This window comes from Mobula birostris, chromosome 27 (genome assembly GCF_030028105.1).
Source record: "Mobula birostris isolate sMobBir1 chromosome 27, sMobBir1.hap1, whole genome shotgun sequence".
Taxonomy (NCBI): domain Eukaryota; kingdom Metazoa; phylum Chordata; class Chondrichthyes; order Myliobatiformes; family Myliobatidae; genus Mobula; species Mobula birostris.
This window is the reverse complement of record NC_092396.1, coordinates 46,808,388-46,827,545: the sequence shown is the minus strand read 5'-3', so window position 1 is coordinate 46,827,545 and position 19,158 is coordinate 46,808,388. Positions and strand designations below refer to the sequence as shown.

The window sequence follows — 19,158 nt, the reverse complement described above, 5'->3', positions numbered from 1 at the left end:
ACAGAGATAGCTTACATGGATGTTGCTGGTTCTGGAGAACCTGAGCTATAAGGGAGTATTTGATAGAGTTATGTAAATAATGAGGGATACAGATAGGGTAAGTACAAGCAGGCTTTTTTCCCCACTGAAGTTGGGTGGCACTACAACTACAGGTCAACTAGAGGTTAAGGGTGAAAGATGAACATGAGGAGAAACTTCTTCACTGGGTGGGCTGTGAGAGCGTGGAACAAGCTGCCAGCACAAGTGGTGCATACAAGCTCGATTTCAATGTTTAAGAGTAATTTGGATAGGTATGTGGATGGCAGGGCTAGGGAGAGCTCTGGTCTAGGTGCAGGCAGTTTAAATGGTTTGGCCTATTTCTCTATGATTCTTTGATTCATAGGATCATTTATCAAGGGGGGGGGGGGAAAGAGAACCAGGAACAGTAATAGCTGCTTCATTCAACAATGGGGGTTAATGCCTTGCGAGCAGTTCAGAGAGGATGAATGGACTGATATATCTGAACTGGTGCGTTTGTGTCAGGAGGAAGGAATGGACAGGCAGAGCTTGTACTGGTTGTGGTTGGGGAGGGACTACTGAACCGTACTGAAATGCCTCCGATGCAGAGGGCTCTTGAGGTGGAGTGTGAGGAGGGTGTTCCCTCTGTGGGAGGATCTTGAACCAGATGGAGGTTGAGGTGTCATTTAAAAACAATGGGCAGGCTACTTATAACAAAGAGAGACATGGGGGAAATGTTTTTTGTCTCCTGGGGAAAAACCACTGGTGCTCTCTCCCTCGAAATGAGGTGGGAGCAGAGCCCTGGGGTATTTCTGTGGGAAGGGAAATGGGCTCTGCATAAGCAATGCACAGAATCATCAGGGGAAACCTACACCAATGACCCACGCTTGTGGTACACCATGGCAGAACATACCGAAAGGCTTCGAGAAGTTTTGGCGAAGAACTGAAGTAGGCTGAAGGTGAGGGAGACCCAAATCTCATCGTCATCAGCTTCCTCCCAGGAAGCATAGGAGACAAAGGTCGGAATGGTAAAGGCGGGACACTTCCGGAAGGCTGGAAGAGAAAAAGGGAACAGTGAGCTCAAGTCACCACAACCCTGGGTCAACCACACCGGGAGTGCCAGGCACAGTTCCCTGTCTTGTTATCCCTGGAAGGTAGTGGTGTAAGGGAAAAAGGGATAACAGAAATGGGGACCAGTGATAGAGGGGCCATGGATGGGGAGGGTTGTAGGGGAAGGTAGGGATTACAGAAGTGGGGAAGGAGGGTGTTACTGAGACAGGGAGAGGGGTGAGAGACAGTGAGGAAGGTAAGTGGGGAGGCAGGTAATCAGATGGAGGGGTTTAGGGCAGAGAGGGCTTTTGCAGGGTGTGGGGGGAGGGCTGTACAGAGAAAGGTAGAGACGTAGGGGAGGGAGTGAGCTACAGAGACAGTAAGGAGTGCAGGTGAAGGAGAGGTTCACAGAGAGGGGTGTACAAAGGCTGCAGGGGGCAGTAACATTTCCAAAATCTGCGCCCTCACCATCCGCAGCGGGCAGTGACTGGGGGGACCTCTCTGTTGTCGTACATGTGGGCGAAACATTCCTGGGGAACCAGGGAAATGAGGAACCAGTGGGGAACGTGCAGTCTCCAGCATTGCAGTTTCCTCCATTGATTTCAGGAGAGCAGAGTCCTATGGTGAGAAAGGAATAAAGATTCGTTCCACATCTGAAATTGGGAATGCATGGTGGGATGGTGTAGAGAGCGCTTCATTTTGTGTGTAACACCAGGAGTGTGAGGTAGGATAGTGTGGAGGGAGCTTCTCTGTGTCAGATGGAACAGTGAGAGGGAGCTTCACTCTGTGTCTAACCATAGGAGTATGTGATGAGGTGGTGTATAGGGAGTTTCACCCTGTTCCTGACCACAGGAGTGTGTGATGGGGTAGTGTATAGGGAGTTTCACTCTGTTCCCGACCACAAGAGTGTGTGCAGTGATGGTACGGAGAGCCTGTCCAGAAACCTCACCCACCAGGATGTGGGAAATGTTAAATTCTTCCCAACCAGAGCAGACACCACTGTCCACTATTGCACTGTCCAAACTCTGTGGAAAGATAAAACAGTTGTATCAATTCTATTCCCTCAATAATCCCTGTCCAGTTCACTCGTCAGGGTACAGGGGTTGGGGAACTTCCCAGCATTATCACCTATCCCACATTGCCACGCCTTGAGCAGACCCTGCCCCCTTTCATGTTTCTCTCACCTCCAGACTGGGCTGCCCATGAATAGCTTCCACCACTGCTGGATCACTAAGCTCCTGGGCTGCGCTGGGTCCTTCCGATACCTTTGGATCTTGGTCTGGACTCTTCCCTACTCTCTTCTCTGGAAAAGGGTGCGACTCCAGTCCCACCTCTGCCTGAGGCATCTCTTCTGCCCCCTTGGAACGACTGGCTCCCAATGCCTCGCAGAGGAGGGACAGGTCCTCGGATAGCTCGGCTCCAGACTCAGAATCTGCAGAGAAAGATTCAGTCAGTGCGTGTTGGTGCAGGGGATGGCCATCCGTTGGGGTGAGAGGGTCAGGTCACAGGCATAGACCTCAAGATATAGGAGCAGAATTAGGCCATTTGGCCCATCGAGTCTGCTCCACCATTTCATCACATCTGATCCATTTACCCTCTCAGGGCCAATCTTCTGCTTTCTCCCCATATTCCTTCGTGCCCTGACCAATCAAGAATCCATCAACCTCTGCCTTAAATATACCCAATGACTTGGCCTCTACAGACACATGTGGCAATAAATTCCACAAATTTAGCACTCTTTGGCTAAAGAAATTCTACAAGGACATCCCTCTATTCTACAGAAGTTCCTCTGGTCATAGACTCCACCACTGTAGAAACATCCTTTTCACAGCCGCTCTACTGAGGCCTTTCAACACTCAAAAGGTTTTGGTTAGGTCACGCTATATTCTTTTGAATTCCATCAAATGCTCCTCATATAAGAAGCCTTTTAATCCTGGAATCATTTTTGTGAACCTCCTTTGAACCCTATCAAATGTCAGCATATCCTTTCCTGGTTGGTTGCCAGTGACTAGTGGTGTTCCATAGGGGTCTGAGTTGGGACCAGTTCTTTTTACATTACCTCTCAATGATTTGAACATAGAACACAGAAATTTACAGTACATTACAGGCCCTTTGGCCCACAATGTTGTGCCAACCATGTAACCTACTCCAGAAACTGCCTAGAATTTCCCTGGCGTATAGCCCTCTATTTTTCTAAGTTCCATATACCTATCTCAGATTTGGATGATGAAATCAACAGCTTTGTTGCAAAGTTTGCAGATGGATTCGGAGAACAGGCAAAGGAATGGTAAATGGAATACTGTTGGGAAGAGCATGATTATGCACTTTGGTAAAATAAGTGAAAGAATCAGAATCAGGTTTATTTGGAAAGCGGTGAAATCATCAGACACTGTCAGCATGGATTTGTGAAAGCAAAATCATGTCTGACGAATCTCATAGAATTTTTTGAGGATGTAACTAGTAGAGTGGATAGGGGAGAACCAGTGGATGTGGTATATTTGGATTTTCAAAAGACTTTTGACAAGGTCCCACACAGGAGATTAGTGTGCAAACATAAAGCACACGGTATTGGGGGTAAGGTATTGATGTGGATAGAGAATTGGTTGGCAGACAGGAAGCAAACAGTGGTAATAAACAGGACCTTTTCAGAATGGCAGGCAGTGACCAGTGGGGTACTGCAAGGCTCAGTGCTGGGACCCCAGTTGTTTACAATATAAATTAATGACTTAGATGAGGGAATTAAATGCAGCATTTCCAAGTTTGCGGATGACACGAAGCTGGGCAGCAGTGCTAACTGTAAGGAGGATGCTAAGAGGATGCAGGGTGACTTGGATAGGTTAGGTGAGTGGGCAAATTCATGCATGGCAGATGCAATTTAATGTGGATAAATGTGAGGTTATCCACTTTGGTGGCAAAAATAGGAAAACAGATTATTATCTGAATGGTGGCCGATTAGGAAAAGGGGAGGTGCAACGAGACCTGGGTGTCATTATACACCAGTCATTGAAAGTGGGCATGCAGGTACAGCAGGCGGTGAAAAAGGCGAATGGTATGCTGGCATTCATAGCAAGAGGATTCGATTACAGGAGCAGGGAGGTACTACTGCAGTTGTACAAGGCCTTGGTGAGACCACACCCGAAGTATTGTGTGCAGTTTTGGTCCCCTAATCTGAGGAAAGACATCCTTGCCATAGAGGGAGTACAAAGAAGGTTCACCAGACTGATTCCTGGAATGGGTGGACTTTCATATGACAAAAGACTGGATCAACTAGGCTTATACTCGTTGGAATTTAGAGGATTGTGGGGGGATCTTATTGAAACATATAAAATCCTAAAGGGATTGGACAGGCTAGATGCAGGAAGATTGTTCCCGATGTTGGGGAAGTCCAGAACGAGGGGGGTCACAGTTTGAGGATAAAGGGGAAGCCTTTTAGGACCGAGATTAGGAAAACCTTCTTCACACAGAGAGTGGTGAATCTGTGGAATTCTCTGCCACAGGAAACAGTTGAGGCCAGTTCATTGGCTATATTTAAGAGGGTGTTAGATATGGCCCTTGTGGCTAATATATAGAGGGACCAACTAGAGGGGATGCAATATTGGATCTCCTGTTAGGAAACGAGTTAGGACAAGTGACGGTAGGGGAGCACTTTGGTTCCAGTGATCATAACACCATTAGTTTCAACTTGATCATGGACAAGGATAGATCTGGTCCTAGGGTTGAGGTTCTGAACTGGAAGGCGGCCAAATTTGAAGAAATGAGAAAGGATCTAAAACGCGTGGATTGGGACAGGTTGTTCTCTGGCATGGATGTGATCAGTAGGTGGGAAGCCTTCAAAGGAGAAATTTTGTGAGTGCAGAGTTTGTATGTTCCTGTCAGGATTAAAGGCAAAGTGAATAGGAATAAGGAACCTTGGTTCTCAAGGGATATTGCAACTCTAATAAAGAAGAAGAGGGAGTTGTATGACATGTATAGGAAGCAGGGAGTAAATAAGGTGATTGAGGAGTATAAGAAGTGCAAGAAAATACTTAAGAAAGAAATCAGGAGGGCTAAAAGACATGAGGTTGCCTTGGCAGTCAAAGTGAAGGATAATCCGAAGAGCTTTTACAGATATATTAAGAGCAAAAGGATTGTAAGGGATAAAATTGGTCCTCGAAGATCAGAGTGGTTGGCTATGTGCGGAACCAAAGGAAATGGGGGAGATCTTAAATAGGTTTTTTTGCGTCTGTATTTACTAAGGAAACTGGCATGAAGTCTATGGAATTAAGGGAAACAAGTAGTGAGATCATGGAAACTGTACAGATTGAAAAGGAGGAGGTGCTTGCTATCTTGAGGAAAATTAAAGTGGATAAATCCCCGGGACCTGACAGGGTGTTCCCTCAGACCCTGAAGGAGACTAGTGTTGAACTTGCAGGGGCTCTGGCAGAAATATTTAAAATGTCGCTGTCTACAGGTGAGGTGCCGGAGGATTGGAGAGTGGCTCATGTTGTTCCGTTGTTTAAAAAAGGATCGAAGAGTAATCCGGGAAATTATAGGCCAGTAAATTTAACGTCGGTAGTAGGTAAGTTATTGGAGGGAGTACTAAAAGACAGAACCTACAAGCATGTGGATAGACAGGGACTTATTAGGGAGGGTCAACATGGCTTTGTGCGTGGTAGGTCATGTTTGAGCAATCTATTGGAGTTTTTCAAGGAGGTTACCATGAAAGTGGATGAAGGGAAGGCAGTGGATATTGTCTACATGGACTTCAGTAAGACCTTTGACAAGGTCCCGCATGGGAGGTTAGTTAGGAAAATTCAGTCACTAGGTATACATGGAGAGGTGGTAAATTGGGTTAGACATTGGCTCAATGGAAGAAGCCAAAGAGTGGTGGTAGAGAATTGCTTCTCCGAGTGGAGGCCGGTGACTAGTGGTGTGCCACAGGAATCAGTGCTGGGTCCATTGTTATTTGTCATCTATATCAATGATCTGGATGATAATGTGGTAAACTGGATCAGCAAATTTGCTGATGATACAAAGATTGGAGGTGTAGTAGACAGTGCGGAAGTTTTTCAGAGCCTGCAGAGGGACTTGGACCAGCTGGAAAAATGGGTTGAAAAATGGCAGATGGAGTTTAATACAGGCAAGTGTGAGGTATTGCTCATTGGAAGGACAAACCAAGGTAGAACATACAGGGTAAATGGTAAGGCACTGAGGAGTGCAGTGGAACAGAGGGATCTGGGAATACAGATACAAAATTCCCTAAAAGTGGCATCACAGGTAGATAGGGTCGTAAAGAGAGCTTTTGGTACATTGGCCTTTATTAATCAAAGTATTGAGTATAAGAGCTGGAATGTTATGATGAGGTTGTATAAGGCATTGGTGAGGCTGAATCTGGAGCATTGTGTTCAGTTTTGGTCACCAAATTACAGGAAGGATATAAATAAGGTTGAAAGAGTGCAGAGAAGGCTTACAAGGATGTTGCCGGGACTTGAGAAACTCAGTTACAGAGAAAGGTTGAATAGGTTAGGACTTCATTCCCTGGAGCGTAGAAGAATGAGGGGAGATTTGATAGAGGTATATAAAATTACGATGGGTATAGATAGAGTGAATGCAAACAGGCTTTTTCCACGGAGGCAAAGGGAGAAAAAAACCAGAGGACATGGGTTTAGGGTGAGGGGGGGAAAGTTTAAAGGGAACATGGGGGGGGGGGGCTTCTTCACACAGAGAGTGGTGGGAGTATGGAATGAGCTGCCAGACGAGGTGGTAAATGCGGGTTCTTTTTTAACATTTAAGAATAAATTGGACAGATACGTGGATGGGAGGTGTATGGAGGGATATGGTCCGTGTGCAGGTCAGTGGGACTAGGCAGAAAATGGTTCGGCAAAGCCAAAAAGGGCCAAAAGGCCTGTTTTTGTGCTGTAGTTTTTCTATGGTTTCTATGGATCAGGGGGTATGGAGGGAAGGCTGGTACAGGGTTCTGAGTTAGATGACCAGCCATGATCATACTGAATGGCCGTGCAGGCTCGAAGGGCTGAATGCCTACTCCTGCACCTATTTTCTATGTTTCTATCAACGGCATGTGTCATGAAATTAGTTCACTTAAGGAGCAGTATTATGCAATACATAATATAGAAAGAAAAATAAATAAATTACAGCAAGTACATATATTTTTGAATAGAGTAAAGATAGTGCAAAAACATAATATATTTAAAAAATAGTGAAGTAGTACTCATGAGTTTAATGTCAATTCGGAGGGGAAGAAGCTGTTCCTGAATTGCTGAGTGTGTGCCTTCAAGCTTCTGCAGCTTCTTTTCATTGTTTTCATTCAGGAAGAGGGCATTGCCTGGGTGAGGCGGGTCCTTAATAATGGTGGCTGCCTTTCTGAGGCACCACTCCTTGAAGGTGTCTTGGGTACTATGGAGGCTACTACCCAAGATGGAGATGACTAATTTTACAACTTTCTGTAGCTTCTTTCAGTCCTGGGCAGTAATCTCCCCATACCAGACAGTGATGCAGCCTGTCAGAATGCTCTCCGTGGTACACCGATACAACTTCGAGTGTTAGTTGACAAACCAAATCTCTTCAAACTCCTATTGAAATATAGCCATTGTCTTTATAGCTGCATCGATATGGTGGGATCAGATTAGATCCTCAGAGATCTTGACACATAGGAAATTGAAATTACTCACTCTCTCCACTTCTGATCCCTCTATGAGGATTGGTATGTGTTCCCTCGTCTTACCCTTCCTGACATCCACAATCAGCTCTTCCGTCTTAGTGACACTGACAGCAAGGTTGTTGCTGTAACACCACTCCACCAGCTGGTATACCTTGCTCCTCTATGCCCTCTCATCTCCATCTGAGATTCTACCAACAATGGTTGTATCATCAGCAAATTTATAGATGGTATTGAGCTATGCCTAGCCACACAGTCATGTGTATATAGAGAGTAGAGCAGTGGGCTAAGCACACACACCTGAGGTGCACCAGAGTTGAGCATCAGCAAGGAGAAGATATTATCACCAATCAGCAGAGATTCTGATCTCCCAGTTAGGAAGTTGAGGAAGGAACAGTGGCCCAGGTTCTGTAGCTTATCAATCAGTACTGGGGGAATGATGGTGTTAAACGCTGACCTATAGTCTATAAACAGCATCCTGACATAGGTGTTTGTATTGTCCAGGTGATCCACTAAGATTGCGCCTGCCATAGATCTACTGTGGCGACAGGCAAATTGCAGTGGGAAGCAGGAGTTGACTGGACAGGGTTCAAAGGAGGTTCACAAAAATTATTCCAGGATTGTTTCTTATGGTGAGAAAGGGTTAACTATTTTCTCAATGGAGAGGAAGTACAAAAACTGAGGTGCAAAGGGACTTGAGAGTCCTTGTGCAGGATTCCCTAAAGGTTCATTAGCAGTTTGAGTCTGTGGGGAGGAAGGCAATGTGAAGTCAGCATTCATTTCAAGAGGACTAGAATATAAAAGCAAGGATGCAATGTTGAGACTTTATACCGTTGAGGCCTCATCTGGAGTATTGTAGGCTGTTTTTGGCCCCTTATCTTAGAAAGGATGTGCTGAAACTGGTGAGGTTCACGAAAATGATTCCAAGATTGAAAGGCTTGTCATATTAAGAGTGTTTGATGGGCCTGTATTCACTGGAATTCACAAGAATTAGGGGTGATCTCATTGAAACCTACCGAATGGTGAAAGGCCTCGATAAAGTGGATGTAGAGAAGATGCTTCCTATGGTGGGAGAGTCTAAGACCAAAGGGCACAGACTCAATAGAGGAGCGTTCTTTTAGAATAGAGATGAGGAACTTCTTTAGCCAGAGATTGGTGCATCTGTGGAATTCATTTCTACCAACAGCTGTAACAGCCAGTGTTTATGTATATTTAAGAGGCTGATAGATTCTCGATTGGTCAGGGCATGAAGGGACACAGGGAGAAGCCAGGAGGTTGGGGCAGAAAGAAAAATTGGATTCGCCATGATGAAATGGCGGAGTAGACTTAATGGGCTAGTGGCCTAATTCTGTTCCCTGCTCTTATGGGCTTATCCTTTCTTAGATAAGAGGGCTAAAACTGCTCATAATATTCCAAGTGAGGCCTCACCAGTAGTTTATAAAGCTTCAGCATTACATCACTGTTTTTATATTCTAGTCTTCTTGAAATGAATGCCAACACCGCACTCACCTTCCTCACCACTGAGTCAACCCATAAGTTAACCTTCAAGGAAACTTGCATAAGGACCCCCAAGTGCCTTTGCACTTCAAATTTTGCCCATTCCCCCATCTGTCTGTCTTTTGTAGCCCCTCTGCTTCCTCAAAATACCCCCCCCCACCAATCTTTGTACCATCTGCAACATGGCCACAAAGCCATCAATTCCATCATCCAAATAATTGACATATAACATAAAAAGAAATGGCCTATCACAGACCCCTGTGGAACACCACTAGTCACTGGCAGCCAACCAGAAAAGGATCCATTCATTCCCATTAGTTGCCTCCTGCCAATCAGCCAATGCTCTATTCATACTGAGATCTTTCCTGGGTTTATAACTGGTTAAATAAACTCACAAGTGGCACCTTATCAAAGGTCTTCTGAAAATCCAAGTACACAACATCCACCAATTCTCCTTCATCTATCCTGCTTGTTATTTCTTCAAAGAATTCCAACAGATTTTTCTGGCCAGATTTTCACTTACAGAAATCATGCTGACTACAGGCTATTTTACCACGTGCCTCCAAGTACCCCGAAATCACATCCTTAACAATTGATTCCAATATCTTCCCAACCACTAAGGTCAAACTAACTGGCCTATAATTTCCTTTCTTTTGCCTCTCTCCCTTCTTGGGGAGACATTTGCACTTTTTCAGACCTCTGGTGTCTGCAGAATCTATTGATTCTTGAAAGATCATTACTGATGCTTCCACAATCTCTTCAGAACCCAGATTTATCTTTAGACCTTCCAGCTTCCCAATAACCTTCTCCCTAGTAATGGCAACTTCACACACTTCTGCCCTGATATGATGTATTGCTCGTAACATTGTTCTTTTGATATGCGTTTTCTATCTCCCGTTTTAATTTGAAGACCACATCTTAGCTGCAGTTTGGAGGTCTATATACATCTCCCATGAGGGTCTTTACAGTTTCTTTGCTCTAGCCACAATGATTCTACATCTTCCGATCCTATGTCACCTCTAAGCCGACGTGCCAGTCCTTTTGATACAATGTGTCATCATTCAGGGTGGGGGGTGGTGCAGTTGCTAGTAGGTGGGTGGGGCCATGCACCGTCGTTGGCATGGAGGCGGGGTTGTGGTTGCTGGTGGGTGGGTGGGGCTGCACTCTGTCGGTGGTGGGGGTGGGGGGTTGTAATCAGAGAGGGAGAAGGTTGGTATTCCAACAAACCAATTCCAAAAGTCTCCTCATTATACAAATCAATATCTTCATCATCTTTCACTTCCTGAAGATAACCTTCATCAGTGGGTAAAGGGAATTCCTGTTTCAGGAGAGATGTTCAGAATGTCAGAAACAAAAGAAAATGCATTCCCTCCCACCCCAGCACAGAGGAAGGTTCCCGAAATTGCTTCCTTGCCTCACTTCTGTACCCTCCCTCTTCCTCCCCCCTTTCCCACCTCACTCCTCTCCTGTATTTCCCTACTTTCCATTCCCCTCCCACCAATTCCCCTTTTCATAACTTCCTCTCCACTAGTCTCCTGCTTTCCCCTTCCCACTTTCCCAACCCGTCTCCTTAACCCAACTATTCCTTCCAAACTCCATTTCACAACCACCCCTCCCATCCACACTACCCCACTTCCCCTTGTCACCCTACACCTACACCCATCCCTCCCTGCCTTCCCCTTGCACTCACTCACTTCCCCCTCCATCCGCTCCCCGTCACTAGCCCCTAATCACTCCCCACTTACCCCTCGCCATCCCCTCCACACTTTCCTATTGCCTTCCCCCTCCTTGCCCATCACCCTCCTCCACTTTCCCCATATGCTCACAGGTTGCCAATCGCACTCACCTCATCCTTTCACTCTTCTCCTCTCCCACTCTCACCCCCCCCCCGAACACCCTTTAAACCTCTTCCCCGGCACACCCTCCAACCCTTTCTTTCTCCACTCATCCCCACTCCCCTCTCCCTGCATTCCCCCTCCACCTCCCCTTTGCACTCCCCCATCCCCCTCCCCCTCCCCCTCCCCCGGTACTCGCCCTTCCCCTCCTCTCCCCCTCCCCCGGTACGCGCCCTTCCCCTCCTCCGGTACTCGCCCTTCCCCTCCTCTGGTACTCGCCCTTCCCCTCCTCTCCCCCTCCTCCGGTACTCGCCCTTCCCCTCCTCTCCCCCTCCTCCGGTACTCGCCCTTCCCCTCCTCTCCCCCTCCTCCGGTACTCGCCCTTCCCCTCCTCTCCCCCTCCTCCGGTACTCGCCCTTCCCCTCCTCCAGTACTCGCCCTCCTCCGGTACTCGCCCTTCCCCTCCTCCGGTACTCGCCCTTCCCCTCCTCTCTCCCTCCTCCGGTACTCGCCCTTCCCCTCCTCTCCCCCTCCTCCGGTACTCGCCCTTCCCCTCCTCTCCCCCTCCTCCGGTACTCGCCCTTCCCCTCCTCTCCCCTCCTCCGGTACTCGCCCTTCCCCTCCTCTCCCCCTCCTCCGGTACTCGCCCTTCCCCTCCTCCGGTACTCGCCCTCCTCCGGTACTCGCCCTTCCCCTCCTCCGGTACTCGCCCTTCCCCTCCTCTCTCCCTCCTCCGGTACTCGCCCTTCCCCTCCTCTCCCCCTCCTCCGGTACTCGCCCTTCCCCTCCTCTCCCCCTCCTCCGGTACTCGCCCTTCCCCTCCCTTCCAGCACTCGCCCTTCCCCTCCCTTCCAGCACTCGCCCTTCCCCTCCCTTCCAGCACTCGCCCTTCTCTCTTTTGCTCCTTTCCTTCCCCTTCGTTCGTCCTCTCTCTACCTCCCTCTCCTCGCCGACCTCCCTCCTTTCCCCCTTGATCCCATATTTCTACCCCAAATATCGCTTTTCTTTTTCCCACTTTACCCTACTCCCTCCCCAGCACCAATTCCACCTTTTCCAGCTGCTGGAAGAACTCATCAATTCGAGCAGCGATTCCAGGGAGGGGGTGGGGCCTCGATTCATCCCGCGGGATCCCTCTGCCGACCCGTCATTTCCCGCGCGTTCTCACCTCCACCTCCCCGGACTCCGTCAGCTCCATCGTGCCGTCCAAGAACCACAGCCCGGATCTTGTTCCAATAAATTACCGCGGCATTGCCCGCCCCACTTAAAGGGACCCCGGCCATGTCTGTGGACTTGGTAGGAAGTGAGGGGTAAGTCAAGTCACTTTTTATTGTCATTTCTACCATAACCGCTGGTAAAACTGCACAGTAAAAACGAGACAACGTTTTTCATGACCATGGTGCTACATGAAACAATATAAAAACTACACTGAAACAACACAAAACAACACAAAAAGGGAGAACGAGAGATGAGGGAGGGAGAAAGAGGGGAGAAATTAGAGAGGAAGAAAGAGCGAAGTAGAGAGTGGTGATGAAGGGGAGGAAGTGAGAGGTGCATCAAGAGAAGTTACAGCTATAAAATGGCGTCCTTGGAGCAGTGTGTGCAATTCTGGTTGCACAGCTATATGAATGGTATGGTTAAGCTGGAGAGGGTTCAGAGAAGGTTCATCAGGATGTTACTGGGACTTGAGAGCTGGAGTTATAAGGAGGTGCTGTTTCCATGGTGCAAAGGAAGCTGAGGGGTGACCTAATAAATGTTTATGAAACCACAAAGGGTGTAGATACAGTAGGTGCTCAGTCTTTCTCCTCGTTGGTAGAGGAGCCTAAAACGAGAGGGCACAGGTTAATAGTGCGAGGGGAAAGGACAAAAGCGGCGGGTTTTTGACACACTATAGAAACCATAGAAACTACAGCACAGAAACAGGCCCTTTGGCCCTTCTTGGCTGTGCCGAACTATTTTCTGCCTAGTCCCACTGACCTGCACACGGACCATATCCCTCCATACACCTCCCATCCATGTATCTGTCCAATTTATTCTTAAATGTTAAAAAAGAACCCGCATTTACCACCTCGTCTGGCAGCTCATTCCATACTCCCACCACTCTCTATGTGAAGAAGCCCCAACTAATGTTCCCTTTAAACTTTTCCCCCCTCACCCTTAACCCATGTCCTCTGGTTTTTTTCTCCCCTTGCCTCAGTGGAAAAAGCCTGCTTGCATTCACTCTATCTATACCCATCATAATTTTATATACCTCTATCAAATCTCCCCTCATTCTTCTACGCTCCAGGGAATAAAGTCCTAACCTATTCAACCTTTCTCTGTAACTGAGTTTCTCAAGTCCTGGCAACATCCTTGTAAACCTTCTCTGCACTCTTTCAACCTTATTTATATCTTTCCTGTAATTTGGTGACCAAAACTGAACACAATACTCCAGATTCGGCCTCACCAATGCCTTATACAACCTCATCATAACATTCCAGCTCTTATACTCAATACTTCGATTAATAAAGGCCAATGTACCAAAAGCTCTCTTTACATAGAAACATAGAAAATAGGTGCAGGAGTAGGCCATTCGGCCCTTCGAGCCTGCACCGCCATTTATTATGATCATGGCTGATCATCCAACTCAGAACCCCGCCCCAGCCTTCCCTCCATACCCCCTGATCCCCGTAGCCACAAGGTCCATATCTAACTCCCTCTTAAATATAGCCAATGTACTGGCCTCAACTGCTTCCTGTGGCAGAGAATTCCACAGATTCACCACTCTCTGAGTGAAGAAGTTTTTCCTAATCTCGGTCCTAAAAGGCTTCCCCTTTATCCTCAAACTGTGACCCCTTGTTCTGGACTTCCCCAACATCGGGAACAATCTTCCTGCATCTAGCCTGTCCAATCCCTTTAGGATTTTATATGTTTCAATCAGATCCCCCCTCAATCTTCTAAATTCCAACGAGTACAAGCCCAGTTCATCCAGTCTTTCTTCATATGAAAGTCCTGCCATCCCAGGAATCAATCTGGTGAACCTTCTTTGTACTCCCTCTATGGCAAGGATGTCTTTCCTCAGATTAGGGGACCAAAACTGCACACAATACTCCAGGTGTGGTCTCACCAAGGCCTTGTACAACTGCAGTAGTACCTCCCTGCTCCTGTACTCAAATCCTCTCGCTATTCCTCTGTTCCACTGCACTCCTCAGTGCCTTACCGTTAACCCTGTATGTTCTACATTGGTTTGTCCTTCCAACGTGCAATACCTCACACTTGCCAGTATTAAACTCCATCTACCATTTTTCAACCCATTTTTCCAGCTGTTCCAAGTCCCTCTGCAGGCTCTGAAAACCTTCCGCACTGTCTACTACACCTCCAATCTTTGTATCATCAGCAAACTTGCTGATCCAATTTACCACATTATCATCCAGATCATTGATATAGATGACAAATAACAATGGACCCAGCACTGATCCCTGTGGCACACCACTAGTCACAGACCTCCACTCAGAGAAGCAATTCTCTACCACCACCCTCTGGCTTCTTCCATCGAGCCAATGTCTAATCCAATTTACCACCTCTCCATGTATACCTAGCAACTGAATTTTCCTAACTCACCTCCCATGCGGGACCTTGTCAAAGGCCTTACTGAAGTCCATGTAGACAATATCCACTGCCTTCCCTTCATCCACTTTCCTGGTAACCTCCTCGAAAAACTCCAACAGATTGGTCAAACATGACCTACCACGCACAAAGCCATGTTGACTCTCCCTGATAAGCCCCTGTCTATCCAAATGCTTGTAGATTCTGTCTCTTAGTACTCTCTCCAATAACTTACCTACTACTGACATTAAACTCAGCTGGGGATCTGGAAACAGCTGCTCATGAAATGGGAGAGGCGGGTAAATTTAAGACACGGGCAGGTACAAGGATAGGAAAGCTTTAGAGGGATATGGGCAAAGGTGAGTAAATGACACAAGCTTTCAAAGGAATCTTGGTTGTTTGAATAAGTGCCAGGCCACATTGGGGGAATTTGTGGTGCAGAGGGTCAGCAGCTTTAAATTGCTAGGTCCTGTGCCTCGTACATTAGGAAAGCATGCCAGCATCTTTACTTTCTTATGAGGTTAAGGAGGTTTGGCATGTCACCAAGCATTCTAACAAACTTATGGAACATAGAAAACCTACAGCACAAAGCTGTGCCGAACATGTCCTTACCTTAGAACTACCTTGCTTACCTGTAGCCCTCTATTTTTCTTAGCTCCATGTATCCATCCAGGAATCTCTTAAAAGACCCTATCGTTTCCACCTCCACCATCGCCACTGGCAGCCTATCCCACACACTTCTACAGACCTACTCTTGACTGGTTGCATTGTGGTCTGGAATGGCAATTCAAAAATGCAGAAATATAAGAAGCTACAGAGAGTAGTGGACTCAGCCAAGTACTTTACAGGCACATCCCTCCCCCTCTCCACCGTTGGTAGTATCTATGGGAGGAACTGCCTCAGGAATGCAACATTTATTATCAAAGATCCCCCCCCCCCATCCAGCCCATGCTTGAGGTACATGTAGTCTATAGTGAACTATTATTCTGTTCCTATCAACCTGCACCTGGATCATAGCCTTCCGTAACCTTCTCATCCATGTACTTATCCAAATTTTCTGAATTGTTGAAAATTGCAACCATCACTTCCACTGCTAGCTTGTTCCACACTTGCGCCACCCGCTGAGTGAAGTTCTCCCTCATGTTTCCCTTACACATTTCACCTTTCAGCCTTAACCCATGACCTCTAGTTTAGTCTCACCCAACCTCAGTGGAAATAAAGCCTGCTTGCATTTAGCCTATCTATACTCATCATACCTACGGTATATCAAAACTCCCCTCATTCTCCGATGCTCTAGAGAATAAAGTCCTAACCTATTCAACTTTTCCCTGTAACTAACAGCATCCTTGTAAATTTTCTCCACAATGTTTCAATCATTATTATCTTCTCTGTAGATAGGTGACCAGAAATACACACAGTGCTCCAAATTTGGCATCACCATCTTGTAAAACTCCAACATCCCATTTCCTGTACACAATACTTTGACTTATGCAGGTGTTGCAGTGTGTCAAACTCACCCGCTAATCAATAGCCACTCCCCAGTGGGAGGCAGGGATTGGCCCATCGTAGCCCCTCTCACTATCTGCCACTTAGCTAATGTCATCACAGTGGCAGTAGAGTTTAAATCTAGCATGGTAACCACACTTTCTCTTTTCACTCTCTGGTCATCGCAAGCTGCTGGCTAGTGCCATGGAAACAGGGCCTGGGTAAACACTTTAGATAAGGATTTGCCAATGTCTGCTTTGTCCTGCCACTTCAGGCACCTAGTTTAGATAAGATTATAACGGAGTGTAAATTGAAGGGTTTACTGAATGCTTTGTGTCTGCCTTGTCCTGTAAATAAATGGTTAACCTACCTACCTACCAGTAGTGAGTATTTTCTGTCTCCACTCATCGAACCCGTGAACCTGATTTCACACAATTGGCACTGCGATCAGGGTTTGGTGATTGAACTCTTGCGGGGTGAAAATGGGACACCACATATAATAAGGTAGAGTTCTCCAGGAACACAGAGGGCCAGAGGGCTGTTTTCTGGCTGCTGGCAGTCATAATAAGGGAGTAGTACAAGAAAATCTAACACAAGGAGGCGTTCAAAATGAAGGTACTAAACCAGAGATGTATTTCTATGGAGATTATGCTGAAGCTTTTTAAGATGCTAGGCAGGCTGCTCTTGGGGCATTGTTTTAGGCCCCTTATCTCAGAAAGAATGTAGTGTCATTGGAGGCAGTCCAGAGGAGGTTCTTGAGGATGATTCCAGGAATGAAGGGGTTGTAGGGACTCCTTAATTTCATTAGGCAGAATTCACCCAGACTGTTAAGTTTGCCGTGTATGTTATGTGTTACGCTGTACTTTAATTATGTTTTGGTCATATATATATATATGATGTCGCCATTTGCTTGCAGGGCAAATAAATGTACATTAGAAGTAATTACACTCGTGAATTTTTGTCAACACTCCTACAGGGTTAGCATATGAAGAGCGTTTGGCAGCTTTGGGCCTATACTCACCAGAATTTAGAAGAATGCATGGAGATCTCATTGAAACTTAACTGAATGTTGAAAAGACTAGATAAGGTGGATGAAGAGAGGATGTTTCCTGTGGTGGGGGTATCTAGAACTAAGGGGCACAGCCTCAAAATTGAGGAGCAACCCTTTAGAATGGAAGCAAGGATGAATTTTTTAGCTAAAGACTGGCGAATGGGTGGAATGCTCTGCCACAAACTGTGGTGGAAGCCAAGTCTGTGGGTATATTAAAAGCAGAAGTTGATAGACCCCTGATTGGTCGGGGCATCAAAGGATATGGTGAGAGAGCAGGTGTATGGGTTTGAATGGGATCCGGGGTCAGTCATGATGAAAGGACAGAGCAGATTCGGTGGGCTGATTGGCCTAATTCTGCTCCTGTGTCTTATGGGGAAGGCTGTCCAATCAGCACAGACAGTGGATAGGAGCACAGAGATGGCCTGTCGACTATTAAAGGTGCAGCAGTTAGAGGCTCGCCTGCACGACTGACTGGTGATGGAATCTGTTACGGGCTGTTGGGGAGGTGAACTCAACACATATGTAGGGTCGGGACTTTTGGTTAAGTGGTGAAGATGGGAAATAGAGGTTAGAAGAGAGTCTCAGGGTTCCCCCTCAAAGTGGGCATCCTTCTATCTGTGTAGATGCACCAGTACAAACCAGTGGTAATAATTACACTACCAGGGTAGGAGAGGCAAGGAGGTCGTTAAGGGAGAAGGCTCATTCTCCAAGCCGTCCCCCAATAAGAGTACCTTCCACAAGGTTCCTCACATTCCACTCAGGTTTTCTGAAAAAGGCACTGGAGGACCTTCAGCAGCAACAGGTGTGAGCAGTTAGGTGGTGCCTTACCTCCCCATTCTTATAGGGAGGAGGTCATTTGCCCTGCACACCTGCTATGATAAAGTGTGAATAGTTTGAGTTTGAAAATCGTTGCATGAGGTGTAGCCATATGTGAGTTCACTTGGGTGAGAGGGTGTCAGTGAATGCAAAGTCTGTCGTGTGTTAAATCTGTAGTGGAACGCAATTTAAATTAATTCTATACTTCAGCAGGAAAGGTGCTACTTGGTGATGTCAATTTGCAGGAGCTCTTATCTTTTAAGAGGGCTGTGCCTTTAAGAAGTTGTGTGAATGTGCAAACACATTGGGGCCCCACAGTCTCCCTTTGCTCTTTGGAAAATATGCTTTCCAAAGTTTTCCACTGTGGAAATTAACTGTTCTAAGATTTGCAGTTACTTGTAAAGGCTCTGAAAGAAGACAACTACAAACATGGATTAAATTTATTTTTTGGAGGGAGATTGGAACACTGGGGAATGAACAAACGCTGCTTTTCCTAAGAATGTTTCATAGGGTTAAAATACATATATTGGGTATTGTCAATGCACCTAATAAGTTTTAGTTCTCCTGGAAAGAACTTGAAAAGTTGAGACATAGTCCAGCATGTATTGGGTAAATGCAAATTAGTTCACCATTGCTGGCCGTAGAGAACTAAAGGGAGAAAGTGAGCCTGTCCACTAACAATCGCATAACATGAAATTTAAATAATGACCTCTTGATCAAAGAAGACTTATAAATGATTAAAAACAGGAACATGAATGCAGAAGACAGGGAACATGACAGCAAGATGTGAATATACCCCTCGATTCTGAAAAAGGTAGCTGAGGAGATTGTGGAGGCATTAGTAATGATCTTTCAAAAATAACTAGGTTCTGGAATGGTTCTGGAGGATTAAAAAATTGCAAATGTCACTCTACTCTTTCAGAAGTGAAGGAGACAGAGGCAAGAAAATTATAGCAAACACGAGGAAATTTGCAGATGCTGGAAATTCAAGCAACACACACAAAAAATGCTGGTGAACGCAGCAGGCCAGGCAGCATCTAGGCCTTCCGTCCCATGATCCTCGCCCTTCTCCAGCCTTGTATCCCTTTTGCCCATCAACTTTCCAGCTCTTAGCTCCATCCTTCCCCCTCCCGTCTTCTCCTATCATTTTGGATCTCCCCCACCCCCCCAATTTCAAATCTCTTACTATC

General features: G+C 46.4%; 1 protein-coding gene and 1 long non-coding RNA gene across 9 annotated transcripts in view; one reads left to right on the top strand and one right to left on the bottom strand.

Annotated features, from left to right (window-relative positions):
* patl2 (PAT1 homolog 2) overlaps nt 1–12,278 on the bottom strand; it is a 64,162-nt gene extending 51,884 nt beyond the window's left edge. For 2 of the 6 annotated variants that reach the window (XM_072245353.1, XM_072245354.1), the window contains exons 1-5: nt 12,200–12,278; nt 10,427–10,517; nt 2,232–2,479; nt 1,516–1,665; nt 911–1,050 (exon numbers count right to left, since the gene is read on the bottom strand). In XM_072245353.1, the coding sequence (XP_072101454.1) occupies nt 911–1,050; nt 1,516–1,665; nt 2,232–2,479; nt 10,427–10,517; nt 12,200–12,229 (659 nt within the window). In that variant the 5' untranslated portion in view covers nt 12,230–12,278. Of the gene's footprint in view, nt 1–910; nt 1,051–1,515; nt 1,666–2,231; nt 2,480–10,216; nt 10,378–10,426; nt 10,518–12,082; nt 12,149–12,199 lie in introns of those variants that run through there. The other 4 variants (XM_072245357.1, XM_072245358.1, XM_072245355.1 and 1 more) reach the window with 4 other exon arrangements.
* The window catches only part of LOC140188752 (uncharacterized), a 28,695-nt gene continuing 21,404 nt past the window's right edge, over nt 11,868–19,158 (top strand). For all 3 annotated transcript variants that reach the window (XR_011883378.1, XR_011883379.1, XR_011883377.1), the window contains exon 1: nt 11,868–12,341. This is a non-coding gene — a long non-coding RNA (uncharacterized lncRNA). The remainder of the gene's footprint in view (nt 12,342–19,158) is intronic.